This window comes from Mesoplodon densirostris, chromosome 16 (genome assembly GCF_025265405.1).
Source record: "Mesoplodon densirostris isolate mMesDen1 chromosome 16, mMesDen1 primary haplotype, whole genome shotgun sequence".
NCBI classification, from domain to species: domain Eukaryota; kingdom Metazoa; phylum Chordata; class Mammalia; order Artiodactyla; family Ziphiidae; genus Mesoplodon; species Mesoplodon densirostris.
Window position 1 is genome coordinate 30,181,211 of NC_082676.1, and position 16,275 is coordinate 30,197,485.

The window sequence follows — 16,275 nt, forward strand, 5'->3', positions numbered from 1 at the left end:
AGAGCTAAAGAGAAGGGAGAATGGTGAAGACATTTCTTGGGATCAGTTAAGGTGACTAGGGAAGTAACTTCTAATGTAAATTCTATGAGAAGTCTAAAGATATCAACTTGGGACTCAAGAAGGGAGCTTTTGGGCCTCCCTGGTGGCGCAAGTGGTTGGGAGTCCGCCTGCCGATGCAGGGGATACGGGTTCGTGCCCCGGTCTGGGAGGATCCCATATGCCGCGGAGCGGCTGGGCCCGTGAGCCATGGCCGCTGAGCCTGCACGTCCGGAGCCTGCGCGTCCGGAGCCTGTGCTCCGCAACGGGGGAGACCACAACAGTGAGAGGCCCGCATACCGCAAAAAAAAAAAAAAAAAAAAAAGAAGGGAGCTTTTTCAGACGAAGATCTAAGGAGAGATCAATCAGTTACCAGGACATGATAATAATATGGACTAGTCAGAAAAACCACATGATTACAGACCTTGGATACATTCTACTAGGCTAAAGGGAGAGGAAGTCAAATAGCTCTATGAAGGGACACTGTAATGTTTGAAATTTCCCAGTGATGATTTCTCTCATGATGAAATAGGTATTCCAGATACCACTGGGGCAGTATAAACTGCAAAACCCACTCAGAAAGCAATTTGGAAATATGAATAAAGAGTAATAAAACTATCATACAATTAATTAATAATATATCTTTGAGGAATCTATTCTAAGGAAATTATCTGAAATTTGAGAAATTTATATGGATAAAGATGTTCTCATAGCATTATTTATGATAGTGAAAAGTTGGAGACATCCTATGTGACTAACAGTGGGGAGCTGGTTAAGACTATTATGTCCATACATGCACATAATGATTATATACCCAATCAAAATGTAATTACCACTGTAATTGCAGGAACATATATATGTTCACTTATATAACATGTCTATATGTTAACCTAAGAAGAAGGATATAAAATTATATGTATACCACAACTGTAAAAAAGCATGCATATAAAAGACCAGAAAGGAATTCACAAAAATTATAATAGTTAACATTGAGTGAGATTATGAGTGAATTATACTCAATTTTCTTTGTTGTTATTATATTTACTTCCAAAGTAGAAAAAAAAAGTTCACCTGTTTGTAATGAGAATAAGTGTCATTAACTGAGGTAAGATGCTTTAAGATGGCTTAACCACATGAAAAAGTATCTGTGAGGTACTCCAAGTGCCTTGGGACACAAAGCCCCTCCCCTGCAGTAAAGAGGAAAAGAAAAGCCTGCCATAGGCATTCTTTTTTCCTGGGAGAAGCTATTTCAAGTCCCACTATCCTAGAAGGGTGACTTTTCAGTGCACAAAGTGGTGAGAAGCTGACAGTCCAAATGGTAGCTCTGAGGACCTAGCACTAATCAAATGACAACTGGGCATTTATTACATATAAGGTAGACTGATGCATTCCAAAAGATAAACACACGTAAAGATGTGTCTCCTACTGGTAGGTGGGAGAAAACTGCTTTCTGTACACTTAAACACAACACACCCTGTGGGCCAGAGGTGGTCCTAAGTATGTACCTGTGCTCCATGTAGCAGCTCAGGGGCTCCACGCACACTGTGATGGCACCAATGGTGAAGGAGGACTTGACATTTGAATCCGGATGTATCTGCAGGGCCTGGACAACATCAATAACATCTGTGTAGCTGGGGGGGAAAAAGGGAATAATTAGTTTACTGATTGGCACTTTAGAGTGCGGGAAGAGGGGTATGCTTGCCGAGTGGCTGAGTAAGGGTGGAAGGAAAACCAAAAGGGGGAGACTGCGACTGGGTTCCTTGGGGTCACCCACTTCATGATTTAGAGCCCCTGGAGTCCACAGTGCTTCTGTATTTCCAAGTTCCATTAGTTCTAACTGCAAGAGTGAGTGGAAGAAAGAACCCTACTGCCCACTTCCCTTAGAGAAGCCTGCAGGTAACCCTGGGGCTCTGAGGGTGGGACCTGGTGTTTTCTTTTTTTTTCTTTTTTCTTTTTTTTTTTTTTTTTTGCGGTACGCGGGCCTCTCACTGCCGCGGCCTCCCCCGTCGCGGAGCACAGGCTCCGGACGCGCAGGCCCAGCAGCCATGGCCCACGGGCCCAGCCGCTCCGCGGCATGTGGGATCCTCCCAGACCGGGGCATGAACCCTCGTCCCCTGCATCGGCAGGCGGACTCCCAACCACTGCGCCACCAGGGAAGGCCAGGACCTGGTGTTTTCTAATCAAGTTAGGAGCTCCCGCATTGGTATATTTTCTTTAATAGCTCTTTCCTCTCCTTTCATCTCACAGAACATGCAGGAAAGAGCAAGGGGGATTATGAGACATATCTCCAAGTCAGTAGACACATGTCAAACACCAACTGCATTTGTATCTCCTGCCTGGAACTCCCTCCAGGGCTAATTTGATGTTTTCAATTACAACTTAATATGTTCCTGATCCAACTCTCCCACATCTGCTCCTCTTGAGGTCTTGTCCTTCTCAGCAGAGGAGATTCCACTCTTTCAGCTGCGAGGCCAAAGGTTTGTTTGGCATCTTCTTTGACTCCATTTTTTCTTAATCTTTAAAATATAACTATGCTCATACTCCCACTCTACCACTGAGTCCAAACTGCTTCTGTCTTTGTATCTCCCTATAACCTGTTTTCAACACAAAAGTTAGAGGGGTCATACTAACCCCATCAGATAAGCCACTGAGTGAGTGGCTTCCATCCCCCTCAGCCTGAAAGCCAAAGCTCTTACAATGGCCCACACAGCCCTCTAAGATCTGACCCGCACTGCAGGGATGAGTTTAATTTCTTACTATTTCTTCCTGTACCTGAATCTACCTATTTTGACCTCCTGGCTCTTCCCAGAACGTGCCAGGTATACTTTCACCTTTGCACTCTCTGTCCCCTCTCTTGTAATGTTCTTTTCCTCAGATGTCTGCTAGCCTCACTCCCTCAACCCCCTTTGGGTCTCTGCTCAATTGGCATCTTATGAGAGAGGTGTCCTCTGACTTCACGCAGCCTATGGGATATAGCAATCCTCTCTTGATACTCCCCACCCTCACCCCAATTCCTCTCCAAAGCACTGACTACAGCTACATACACTGTATTTTCTAATTTGTTTATTGTGTGTCTCTGCAATAAGAATATAAGGTAGTTGCTAGGTGCTGTAATCAATGGTGCCTAAAGCAGGGCAGGTGAATGAACTGGACATTGAACTCCAGGCAGACCCCCGGCCACTCCAAGAACATTTTCCTGACTGACCCAGCCTATCACAAAAGGTCAATTCTTACAGAGGAAAAGGCAAATGTGACGGGCAGCCTTGCTGATCATACAGACCTGGGTCTTAGCCTGGGGCTGGGCGGATAGGTACAGCCTGCCTGGGCTATTTCCTGAGTTCCTACAAACAATTCATCTGTACAACGGTACTTGACTTTACTCCACACAACCACATTAGCACCGCCAACCCCAGGTCTGCCTCAGTCCTGACCAAACAGCAGTGGGCGCTTCAGTAGAGAACATGGTGTGCTACGTTCTACAAAGAGCGAGCCCTCTGCTCCCTGGCTTCTCTTGGAGGCTTCTCCCACTGCCTGAGCATGTGTGCATCTGACCATGTAGAGTGCTTTCCACTGGTTCTGTAGTGTCTGGATGGTCCTAGATGCTAGGAGAGCCCCTCACACTGCAGCAACACTCTGGTAAGCAGGCCTGAAGCTTACGAACTGCCTTAAATCTCTTTGTAGTTGTGTTTAATGGCCTTAATGCTCATGGTGAAGTGCCCTAGCCTTGCTCCTCAGCATCAGCTTTTTCCTCCTCTTCTAAAACAAAGTGTCTGGGGCTTTTTACTTTCCATGTTTGGTACAAGCTGTAGAGACTCTCATTTCTTAGGGTTAAAAAGAACTGAAAGGGACTTCTCTGGTGGCACAGTGGTTAAGAATCCGCCTGCCAATGCAGGGGACATGGGTTCGATCCCTGGTCCAGGAAGATCCCACATGCCGCAGAGCAACTAAGCCTGTGCACCACAACTACTGAGCCTGCACTCTAGAGCCCGTGAGCCACAACTACTGAAGCCTGCGCACCTAGAGCCCGTGCTCCGCAACAAGTGAAGCCACTGCAATGAGAAGCCGGCGCACCGCAACGAAGAGTAGCCCCCGCTCGCCACAACTAGAGAAAGCCCACGTGCAGCAATGAAGACCCAACACAACCATAAATAAATAAATAAATAAATAATCTTATTAAAAAAAAAAAAGAACTGAAACATTTATAAGTCAGTCCTGAGGATTTTGGCAATTTTAATACAATAGATGTCCCTTAGACAGGGTGACTGGGGAATTCCCAAGTTTTCAGAGGATTACATTAATTTTCACTGATTTTAATGGAAAAAAGAGCAAAAAACAGGCCCCAGGCTTCTTGGTGAGGCCAATGTATCTAGGTGAAGCATCTGGGCACTGCAGCCAGGAGCCACTGAGGCAGACAGCAGGTCTTTGGTGTCAATCACTCTACTTGTTAATGGGGTGCCTGCTAATGCCCTCCCTTACTGCCCAGCCCCTGCCTTATAACCATCCTGGGCATGGCTTCCAGACAGCAGGAGGCAGCCCTCACCTCAGAAGGATGCACACTGATCCAGCTGCTGAAGCCTGTACCTGGCCACTCTGGCTGAACTGCCCCAACTGCATGATGAAGGCAAAAAACTAACTCTTTGTGTTACCTTTTTCTTTTCAGTATTCTCTTTATTAAAAACAAAAACAAAACAGAAATGAAAAACCCAGCAGGGCTTTAACTTTCTTTCCTCTGAAACAACAGATATTCCATACAATTGTCTTTCAGGCTCTATTTTACATTTGAAATTTAAGCCTACAATTTTACCTCGTTTTACATTAATTCAATTTTTGTTTTGAGCAATACTGTTTTAAATGTAGATAATGTAAAGAATAATTTTACAATGTTCCAGAGTATAAACAAATACGGCCCCTCAAATTCCTTAAAATTATTAAAACTCAGATTTCCGCAGTTTTACTTATTTGTGTATGTATTAAGTTCTATACAATTTTGTCACCTGTGTAGGCTCCACCACCACGATAAAGATACTGAACAGTTCTGCACCACAAAGCTCCCTTGTGTTGCCCTTTTATAACCACACCCACCTCCCTCCTGCCCCCAACTCCCATCCCTAACTCCTGGCAACCACTAATCAGTCCTCCATTCCTAAAATTTTATCATTTCAAAATACATTAATTTTTAAAACAACCACCTAATAATCCACTTGATATCAAAGCTCAGCACCACTGCCCACCTGCTGCAGTAAGTAGAATGGGACCAGGCCACTCTAGGGGCAAAAGAAAACGCTGCCCTACAGCACAGAATCCTGTAAATCAAAATAAAGGCCACATTCAAGGAATAAAATTCTCAACATGAGAAGCCTCTGGGGTGTCCCCTCACCAACAACCTCAATACTGGGCTCTAAGGCCCAGCCCCAAGGAGACGGACATGCTACAAAGAGGCTGCCATGTGTTCCCTGCTGAGCCTCAAGAGAATGGGCCCAGCCTGTAGTAACAGTGTCATAGTGAGCACCACAGCAGGAAATCCATCTGAGGTTCCTAGTGTCCTGGGGCTATGACTGGGCAAGAACTGGGTCTGAGAGTACAAGTGGGCTGGCCATACACTGTCACTGCAGTCCAGAGCAGCCAGGACACCTAGCACTTTTGCAGACTTGTACAGTTAGAGACAAGGAGTCAACAATGCTTTCTGAAGTAATGGAAGATGGATATGACCTCAGCTGCACAATGTCAAGCTACCAAATTTGACTCCAGGTCCACACCCCCAGTGACTCTCAACTCTGGAGAAGCAGCAGGAGGTGATGAAGCTAGGCCAACCCATTCCTTTGACCATTAGAGGCGATGGAAAACAAGTGGTCTCTAGCCTTCTGGCTCTGTGGCTTCCACAAACTCAGCCCACTAGTAGGACAAAAGGGTCAACAGAAGGGAAGCCCAAAGCAGGTGTAAGAACAAGATCTAAAGAAGAGAAAAGATGGCCTGGCAGGGCACATACTCCCAACTGCCTCCTGCAGCGCCACTGGCCTGGCTTTCCTCTAGTTCTCACCATCACACCCCAGAGACCAAACAGGGCTTTGGATCTGGGCGTATTCTCTACTGGAAACAATTAGCCAGTTGCAAATACTAATTATTATGAGCACAAAAAAACACAGCATAGCACAAAAGCACTTTGTGAGAACTGCCAAAAGCTTCTTTATCACCAACTATAATGACAGCAGCAAAGAGCACAGCCCATGTTTTCTTGATCTGGCACGTTCTCCTCTGGGCCCAGGGGATGATGAGCCTGCTTCCTCCCTGGAAGCTCTTAGAACAGGTCAAGGGAAGCTCCTTGCAGCCAGGGCTCCCCAAGCAGTGGTGCACACTCCGAAACTGTCCTCACAGGGAGCTCCCTGCCCAACTGGATTATTCATGCTCCTCACTGAGGGGCCAAGGAAACCCTCCTGCACTAGCCATTCCGTGGATAATGGGGCTCGAGACTAGAGTGTGGGGACTGTCTCTGCAACTCCACAGGAGGGAGGACTGAAAAAACTGAAGCTCCCTTGCCTCGGTGGCAAAGGAAGAAGCTTAGGGACCATTACCGTTAGAAGAATTATCAAAGAATCTTGCCCAGAAAACCGCCTCCCTAACTTTCTGCCTTCTGAGGATATTATGATGTTGAGGCCAAACTTAAAACTTGTGTGCAATCTTCACCAGTCACTCTGGGCCACAGGATGGCAACAGTTCTTGTTGAAGGCATATCTGTGTAACACAGACACTTCTCATGCATGTGTGTTTGTTCTGTGCCCCAAGTTAGCCACACATGAAATAACAATGGCAAGGTCACCACCCTACCCCACTATCCCCAAAAGACTTCCAGTGCTCACCCTTGTAACACCACCAGTAGTCTGGTCTTCTTGCGCATGTAGGCTGACTGGCGGGCAGAGCAGTTCTGTTGGGCCTCCAGGGCACTGGAAAGGTATCTCTGGAAGTGGGCAGCATGAAAACATTCGGAGCTGTCCATAACTTGACGGTATACCATCCACCTGGAAATGGCAAGTGTAATCTCAGCATGAGGACCAGGCCCACAGGCTCTGCCAGTGGATTCAAATGTGACCAGTACTCCCACAGCCTCTCTGTCCAGTGAACCCCTACAGGAGAAAGCAATCCTGGCACCACAGAAACAGGTAGAGTGCACTGGCTGGGTGGGGAGCCCTGTATCCTGCAATCACTACTGGAGCTTTTGGCAGGAAATGCCTTGCCACAGGAAAAAAGGTCAGATAAGCACATGACCAACAGATTTCAGAGTTGAGAAAGACTCCTGAACAGGCAGTCACTTCCTGAAGGATCATTCAGTAAAATGGCTCCAGTCTAGTTTTCAGTAAAATTCTTGCTAAGAATAAGTAATGGGGGGAGGGGGAGTTCCCTAGGGGCCTAGTGGTTAGGATTTGGCACTTTCACTGCAGTGGCCCAGGTTCAATTCCTGGTTGGGGAACTGAGACCCCACATACCAAGTGGCCCAGTCAAAAAAAAAGAATAATGGGATAATGGGTAGGGTGAAGAATTCAGATTCTTTACAGAACAAAATCAATGGAAATGAGGGTGGAACTGGTTAGCTATTGAGTACTTATGAAGGAGGTCTAATATTTCCCCATATCTCTCCAGAACTCACCTCCCCACAGCGCTCCCCCCACCAATCTCCCACTCTAAACTCCCAAACTTCTAGGTGATTTCAGTCTTCTCAATTCTGCTATATGGCCTCCTGCAGGATGCCTTGCCTTCTTTTTTAAAATAAATTTATTTATTTTATTTATTTATTTTTGGTTGTGTCGGGTCTTCGTTGCTGGGTGTGAGCTTTCTCTAGTTGCAAGCGGGGCCTACGCTTTGTTGCGGTGCACGAGTTTCTCACTGCGGTGGCTTCTCTTGTTGCAGAGCACGGGCTCTAGGTGCGCAGGCTTCAGGAGTTGTGGCTCGCGGGCTCTAGGGTGCAGGCTCAGTAGTTGTGGCACACGGGCTTAGTTGCTCCACGGCAACTAAGTGGGATCTTCCTGGACCAGGGCTCGAACCCGTGTCCCCTACACTGGCAGGCGGATTCTTAACCACTGCACCACCAGGGAAGCCCAGGATCCCTTACTTTGAGGTAGACCAACTAGTTATTAAAAGCCTGGTCGGCAAGGGTTGTTTAGCAATCTGCCAACCAAATGGAAGTGATGGATGAATGATTTCCCCAATTTTGCCTAAGCCAGCATGTCCCAGTTCCACCTGAGCTCACGCAGTCCCCTTGTGGTCACGGAAGGATCACATCCACCAGCTCTCAAGTTCTAACCACCCTGGTTCTGAATTCCCCTGCTGACCAGGCACATTCCCAGGCCTCTGCCCATGCTGGTCTTGCTGCTACAGGGCTCTTGCCCAGATATCCAAGGGTTCATTCCCCCATTTCCTCAGGCCTTTGCTCAAATGTCACCTTCTCAGTGAGGTCTTCCCTGAGTACCCAATTTAAAACTGGAATCCCTCCCCCAGCCCAGCACTCCCTATAGCCTTCTCTGCATTAATTTCTCCATAGCACTTTTCACTAGCTAATGTACTATTTTCCTTATCTGGTTAACTGTCTATCTTGCCAAACTAGAATACAAGCTCCATGAAGGCAGAGATTTTCTCATCTGTTTTGTTCATTTGTCCCCTATAGTTAGAACAGTATCTGGCATACAGAAAGTACTCAGTATAAATATGCTAAATGAATGGATGGATGGATGACCACTGCGCCGATACCAGTGACACCAAAGGTCAGTGCATGTTGAAGGTTTCCCAGTGCCAAGGCAGACCCAGACATAGAATCCCTTTCCCCAAAGCAAAGGCAGCAGCCATACTAACCTGCCGTATTCCTTATGCAGAGTGACCAGAAAAGCACAGAGCTCGCTAGCATGACAGCCTGGGAGACCAGTTACAATGCTGATAATTACCTACATGAAAGAAAAGCCATGTGGGTTTGTGATTCAACTGGGAGGCAGCATTGTGTAAGAGGTTAAAAGAACTGACTTCTTGAGCCAGGTTCTATGGGTTTGAACCTCAGCACCAGCACTCACTAGCTATGTGACCTTGGGCTCACAACAGAACCTACCTTGCAGGGTGGATGTAATGATTAACTGAGTTAATATATGTAAACAAAATGCGTGCAACAGTGTCTGGCACATAGCAAACACCATATACAACAATGTAGTGTTACTATAATAATTTCCATGGAGTAGGCTGTGACTAGATCAGTCTATGTGTGGAACAGATAACTAGTGAGAGCCTGCTGTATAGCACAGGGAACTCTACTCAATGCTCTGTGGTGACCTAGATGGGAGGGATATCCAGAAGTGAGGGGATATGTGCATAAATATGGCTGATTCATTTTGCTGTACAGCAGAAACTAGCACAACATTGTGAAGCAGCTATACCCAATAAGCTAAAAAAAAAAAAAAAAAGTATAATGGAAAATACTGGGCAGAAAGGAGGTTTGGGACAAAAATGCCACAGGCTAAATTGGTGTCGTAAACTCAGCGAAGGAGGGGAGTGGCCTGTGCCTTCCAAGCCACAGGGCCTGAGCTAAGGAAACAAACTGGGTGGAGGAAGCACTTCTCAATCTTGATGGGAAGAAGAGGTGCCAGGCTGCACTTTCCTAATCTTGGCACACGACCACATGAAAACAGGGCCCTCTGCAGGCAGACATTCCAAAGCAACTCAAGAAATTCACCAACAAAGAAGGGGTCAAGCAGAGGAAGAAAGGAACCATGCATTTGCTGAAGGATAACGATGTCAGTGACATAGCATGGCAAGGGCTTCTTTAAGTATGTTTTATTTCACAATACACAAGACTCACTGGGACAGGTCTGGAGTGAAGTTCAACTTGGTGGCACTCATCACTTGAGCTAGTCCCATCAGCACAGAGATGGCTATGGATGCCTCTTTTATGGGAAACAGTTCTCCCTCCTCCCCTCTGACCAGACCCTTAGTCTGTACCCCTTTCTGTGCCTATGGGCAGTACTCCATGTAACTGACTTTCTGTTTATACTCTTCCCATCCAAATTTCTCCATCTTGGTTCCCATTCCTCAGCACCCACGCCTCAGCCTCTCAAATCCCAGCAAACATGCTCACAGCCAGATACCTTCTTACTTTAAGGCCAGTCCTGTAGCACTTTGTTATATGAAATATCAATACATATATTAAAAAATATTTAAAATATGTAAAATATAACATTTTCATTTTTAAACTCTTGCTTAAGGGAAAAATGAGGCTTCTGACTGCTTAATGCTTTTATTTCCTTTTGCAGCTGAGTGTCTTTTAGATTTGCACAGAAATAAATGCCCTCTTTGAGCATATTATGACATATGGTTCCAAAGAAATGGTGGGAGGAGTCAAGAAGAGAGACGTGTGAAGCAGGAGATTAAAATCCACTCTTGGGAAGACAGTGTTTATAAAGTGTCACCTTAACCTGGTGGTGCTAGCAAGGTCTCGCTAACACTTCCCCTTACGAAGCTCAATGTGCCAGGTAAGTCCTTGCAACCAGCAAGAGCTGATGGCATGAGAGTACTGAGCAGGAGTTTGGAAGACCTGGAGGGGCAAGGGGAAGGCACAGCAATATGCCAGGGTTTCATCATTGCTATGGGGCTCAGCTGGGTTTAATGTAGATGCCTGTACACAGTCACTATATAGAGTAGGTTTCATGTATATCATTATATCAGTATCCAGGGAGGTGGAGAGTCTTATAAAAGGGACTCTGCCTGAGCTCCTTTTGTTAATTGACACTGAAGATTAAGGGCAGGCTATCAGGATTATCTTCCCATGAATTCCCAGCTTATTTGGTGAGCTGCTGTACCTTGTCATTTTCTACTGTGTGAGTAGGGTTGATTTCAGCTTGCTGCAGCAGGACAGGGAGATGGGTCCTCATCACGGGTTCCCGACTAATGCTGCTGATGGCAAAATGCTGGAGAAACCTAGAAAAAGAAAGACAATGCTATTACGTTACCATCACCAGCCTTGCCTGAATGTGCCCATTCACATGATAAACATTTAATTGCTGAAAAGAAACCTTAGTGAATATCTCTCGAGAATAAAATTGTATATGGTGTGTCACTACTACTTTTTATAATTATTCTTAAGAAGCTATAAAGAAAGAAAATGGAGCTTAGAAAGCACCAACTCTGAGGTTTCTGACATTTCAAAAGTCAGAAACAGAAAAACAGAGCTCACCCATCCAGCTCTGGGAGTTTGGCTGAGAGTAGCTTTAGAGGACTCCGTTTCTCCCCAGCAGAATGGCTCAGGACACTGAAGAGCTTCTGTGCACTGGAGTGTCTGGAATATCAAAGGCTCACAGATTAGAATTCCATCTCTCTACAGCAAACATACTTTACATAACTTGTTCTGATATTTTCAAGCCAAAGTCCCGTGACAGAGTCAATACTTCTAAAACAAGCATCTCACTGACTTAAGCAAAATTCGGCATTAATGCAGGATGACTGGTTTGCCCACATAGGAAGCCTGGCCTAAAATCTTTGGTAATACTACAGGTTTCTGATTCTTGGTGGATTTCATCTCTCTTGACTTTTGTTCCCCAAGGGCACTGGCTACCTGCAAGTTGGCAGCACTGGAATGATTGTGTCGGCCCTTTCAGAAGCCAGGACCCCTGTGTTACATAACACAAGTCATCCTGCAGAGAGAGCAGACACACACAGCCTAGGGAAGCAAGCATAAACACTGAAGGCAGCCACTTACAATCTCTTTTGTTCCACAGATAATCCATCTTCCTGGATCACTTTTAAAGACAGCCCTGAGTTAGCCTGCTGTTGCCAGGGGGAGAAGACCTAAACAAAACAGAATTTGAGCAAAGAACACTTTAAACCCAACAACAGGATATGGAACCCACATGGGGATTTGATGGCTGTTGAAAATCTAGACTGTCAGTACAGAGAAAAACCATCATAACAAACAAGTTTGTTCCAAAAATAGAGGCCTGAAGCAGTTCTGTTCTGTATTTTTAAAAACTAGAATTTCTTTCTGGGTTCTCCTCCCAGGGATTCTGCTCCTTAAGAGGCCAGGAAGCACAGAGAAAGGTATCAGGTAATACTGTTCTGGCAGCAGGGGCATGTCTTCCCTGGTGATAGGGCCAGAGAGAAGGAGTTCAAGCAACCCCTGCCTAGAGGCAGAGGAATAGCTGAAGAGAATCTCTAGGTTCCTAGACTGAAAGGACAAGCACAAGGAGGTAGAAGGACCAGCTGGCAGTAAGATGGAGACACAGGCCCTAAAAGCCGCTCTGCAGCCAAGGCCAGTTCTTGCCTCTTCCCTGTTCTACGAATCTATCCTGAGGGAGGGACTGTCCTCTCAGAAGCTGTTGCATCACACCTTTCCAAGCATTTCCACCAGAATAAGACTGGCCATTTGTATGACTCTGGCTACTGCTTGGTCTCTAAGTAGGCTGTATAATTCTTGGTGAGCTCCCTCACTTGTGCAATCTGTGCTGAGAGCCTATGGTGTGCAGCCTGCCAGGTGGAACCACTTGCAAGGGCAGGGCCTATGAACCATGGGGAGGGAGATTTTGGGGTGGGGTAGAGAGCTCTGACCCAGTAGGTAGGGCCCAACAACTCAATAAAGTAGCTAAAAGGAAAATGAGTCTAATTATGACTTATAAGGGACAAAGAAGATTTTTCTTAGAAGTTAAAAACCCTTTTGTTCAGTTCCTTTAGGTTCTCACCTTTCAATGGCAAGAGTACTATTCCAGGACCCGAAAAGATCAGAAGCAGCCACCCTCACACCAGCCCTCCCAACTCTCCCTCTCAGCACCTCACTGTTAGCCCTGAAACACTGCCTTACCAACTAAATTGCTAGGAAAAAGGGGAGTAATTGTTTTGCTGAATAATGATTGATGTTACCTCTGAGTAAAATGTTTGGTATATCTTGGATTTGGGGAAAAGGGCAATCATCAGAAAATTGTTTGATCCACGGAAATGAACTGGAAGATGGGGAAGCAATGAACTTTTGAAGTCTATCAGAAGGGCAGCAACAATACTGGTGGAATCCTAAAGAGAAAAAGAGGGAGCATCACTGAGAAAAGCCATATGCATGATACAAGCCCTCACATCTACTGTCAGAACACATACGGTGAATGTCAGTCCAGTTATTTTCACATTACGTGGTTTACTGGGATTCAGTTATAGATGTGCTTACCCACACCCAGTTTTAGGAGATATAGGAAGTACAGGGTCTTTTCTCCTAAACTGAAAATATCATCTCTTCCTAGGATATTAATCCCTTATCGGATAAATGACTTGCAAATATTTTCTCCCATTCTGTGGGCTGCTTTTCACATTCTTAATAGAGTCTTTTGACGCAGAGAAGTTTTAAAATTTGATGAAGTCCAACTTATGTATTTTTTTCTTTTGTTGTCTGTGCTTTTAGTGTCAAACCCAAGAAACTGCTGCCTAATCCAAGGTCACGAGGATTTATTCCTATGTTTTTTTCTAAGAATTTAATAGTTTTCGTTCCCACATTTAGGCTTATACTCCATTTTGAGGTTTTTTTTTTGTATACAGTGTAAGGTAAGAGTCTAACTTCATTCTTTTGCATGTGGATATCCAGTTTTTCCAGCACTGTTTGTTGAAAAGACTGTCCTCTTCTCATCGAATGATCTTGGCACCCTTGTTGAAAATCATTTGACCATATAAGCAAGACTTTCTTTTTGGGCTCTCTATTCTGTTCCATTGGTCTATATATCTAATCTTACACCAATACCACACTGTTACAATTATTGTTGGTCTGTAGCTAGTTTTGAAATTAGGAAGTGTGAGTCCTCCAACTTTCTTCTTTTTCAAGATCATTTTGGCTATTTTGGCAGGGGAGTCCCTTGAGATTCCATATGAATTTCAGGATGGGTTTTTTCATTTCTGCGAAAAACGCCATTGGGGTTTTAACAGGAATTGCCCTGAATCTATTAATTGCTTTGGGTAGTACTGTCATCTTATTTTAATATTAAGTTTTCCAGCCCATGAACGTGGGATGTCTTACCATTTATTTAGGTCTTCTTTAATTTCTTTCAGCAATGTTTTGTGGATTTTGGTGTTTTAAGTCTTTCAACTCCTTGGTTAAATTTATTGGAATTGTTTCCTTAAGAACTGTTTCGGATTACTCACAGTTTGGCTACGGAATTGCAACTGTTTTTTTATCTGTTTATTTCGTATTCTGCAAATTGGTGAATTCGTTTGTTAATTCTAACAGTTTGTGTGTGTGTGGAGGGAATCTTTAGGAATTTCTACATATAAATCATGTCATCCATGAACAGAGCTACTTTTACTTCTTTCGTTCCAATTTAAATGCCTTTTATTTCTTTTGCTCGCCTAATTGCTCTGGCTAGGACTTCCAATACTATGTTGAATAGACGTGGCAAAAGCAAGTATTTTCGTCTTGTTCCTGATCTTAGAGGAAAAGGTTTTTTTTTTTTAAGTTTGTTTATATATACTTTAAAATTTTTATTTATTTATTTTTGGCTGTGGGCTTCTCTAGTTGCAGCACATGGGCTTAGTTGTGTTATGTGGGATTTTAGTTCCCCAACCAGGGACCAAACCTGGGCCCGCTGCGTTGGGAGCATGGAGTCTTAACCACTGGACTGCCAGGGAAGTCCCTTTTTTTTTTTTTTTTTTTAAATCATTTAAGATTTCATTATGAAAGTCATATGTTCATTAAATAAAAATTTGAGAAAAACATAAAAATAGAATAGAGAATAAAGGTTAAAAAAATTAATCCAAGGTCCCATCACCCAACTCCAACTACAGCTAACATTTTAGTACTTTTTCCTTCTAGTCTTTTCTTCCTATGCATTCATTGACTTCCCTTTTTTATGTATTGGGAAATCATATTCACTTTTACAGTTTCATATCTTGCTTTTAAAACTTAATCTACCATTAGCATCTACCATGTTGTTGTTAACTATCTGTAAACATTTTCAAAGGCTGCATCCGACTCCCCTCTTAGCCCACCACTATGACTGGACATTCATATTATCAATTCCACTTCATCTTTTGTCTACTTCACTGTACCTTTTATCTACTCTTTACTAATTTACTAATTTACTGTTATACATGGTAGCATGCATCTGATGTGCTTCCACGTATCCGTTAACTAACCTCACGTCCTCTGAACACCCATGACCTGGCACTCAGTGTTTTCATGTTGATAAAGTTAGAGCTCTTCATAGAAAAGAAACAGCAACTCATTTTTTTTAATCACCAAAAACAGTTTTCCTGGTTTGTGTTTTTGTCTTTTAATTCCCTTTTTGAATACTTTTCAGAGTTTTAAATTATCAGTGTGATAAATTTTATGCTACATCCATACAGTGGAATACTATTCATCAATAAAGCAATAAAAAGGAAAAACTATTGATACACACCACAACATGGATGACCTAAAAATCATGTTGAGTGAAAAATGCCAGGTTCAAAAGGGTACAGAATGTATCATGTCCATTTATATAACATTTTAGAAAATGCAAACTAATCTACAGTGACAGAAAGCTAATAAGTGGTTGCCTGAAGCCAGAAGCTGGGGGAAAAGATGATCTGCAAAAAGGTATTAGAAAACTTTTGGGGGGGGTGACAAAAATCTGTATCTTGACTGTGCTGGTGGTTTCATGAATATATACATCTGTCAAAACTTTAAACAGATACATTTAACTGTATGTATGTATGTATTTATAATATATTTTATTCAATCCAACATATCCCAAATATTTTAAATGTAATCAATATAAAAATATTATGAGATATTTTACATGCTTTTTTTTAGGTATAGCTGATGTACAATATTATATAAATTTCAGGTGTACAACATAGTGATTCACAATTTTTAAGGGTTATATTCCATTTATAGTTATTATAAAATATTGGCTATATTCCCTGTGTTGTACGGTAAGTCCCTGTAGCCAGTTAATTGCACTTAAAGTATATTTCAATAAATTATCAGCAAAAAGTTAAAAAATCCTTAAGTGGCCAAATCTGACAAACTGTTTCTTTAGAATTTCTTGTATCATTTCTAAGCTTAGATTAGAAAGTCTTCCTGTCCCTAAAGATTTAATAAATATTCATCTTTATATTCTCCTTAACTGGACTTATTGTGGTGATAATTTAATAATATATATGTCTAAGACAGTAGATCTTCAAAGTTCTCATCAGAATCTGAAAAAGAATGGATATATGTATATGTATAATTGAATCGCTTTGCTGTACACTTGAAACTAATACACT

General features: G+C 43.4%; 1 protein-coding gene across 3 annotated transcripts in view; it reads right to left on the reverse strand.

The window, feature by feature from the left end:
* The window catches only part of DNAAF9 (dynein axonemal assembly factor 9), a 150,377-nt gene that overhangs the window by 32,977 nt on the left and 101,125 nt on the right, over positions 1–16,275 (reverse strand). For all 3 annotated transcript variants that reach the window (XM_060077930.1, XM_060077929.1, XM_060077928.1), the window contains 7 exons: positions 12,913–13,059; positions 11,759–11,847; positions 11,237–11,338; positions 10,863–10,980; positions 8,875–8,963; positions 6,891–7,049; positions 1,542–1,667 (listed from right to left, as the gene is read on the reverse strand). In XM_060077930.1, the coding sequence (XP_059933913.1) occupies positions 1,542–1,667; positions 6,891–7,049; positions 8,875–8,963; positions 10,863–10,980; positions 11,237–11,338; positions 11,759–11,847; positions 12,913–13,059 (830 nt within the window). The remainder of the gene's footprint in view (positions 1–1,541; positions 1,668–6,890; positions 7,050–8,874; positions 8,964–10,862; positions 10,981–11,236; positions 11,339–11,758; positions 11,848–12,912; positions 13,060–16,275) is intronic.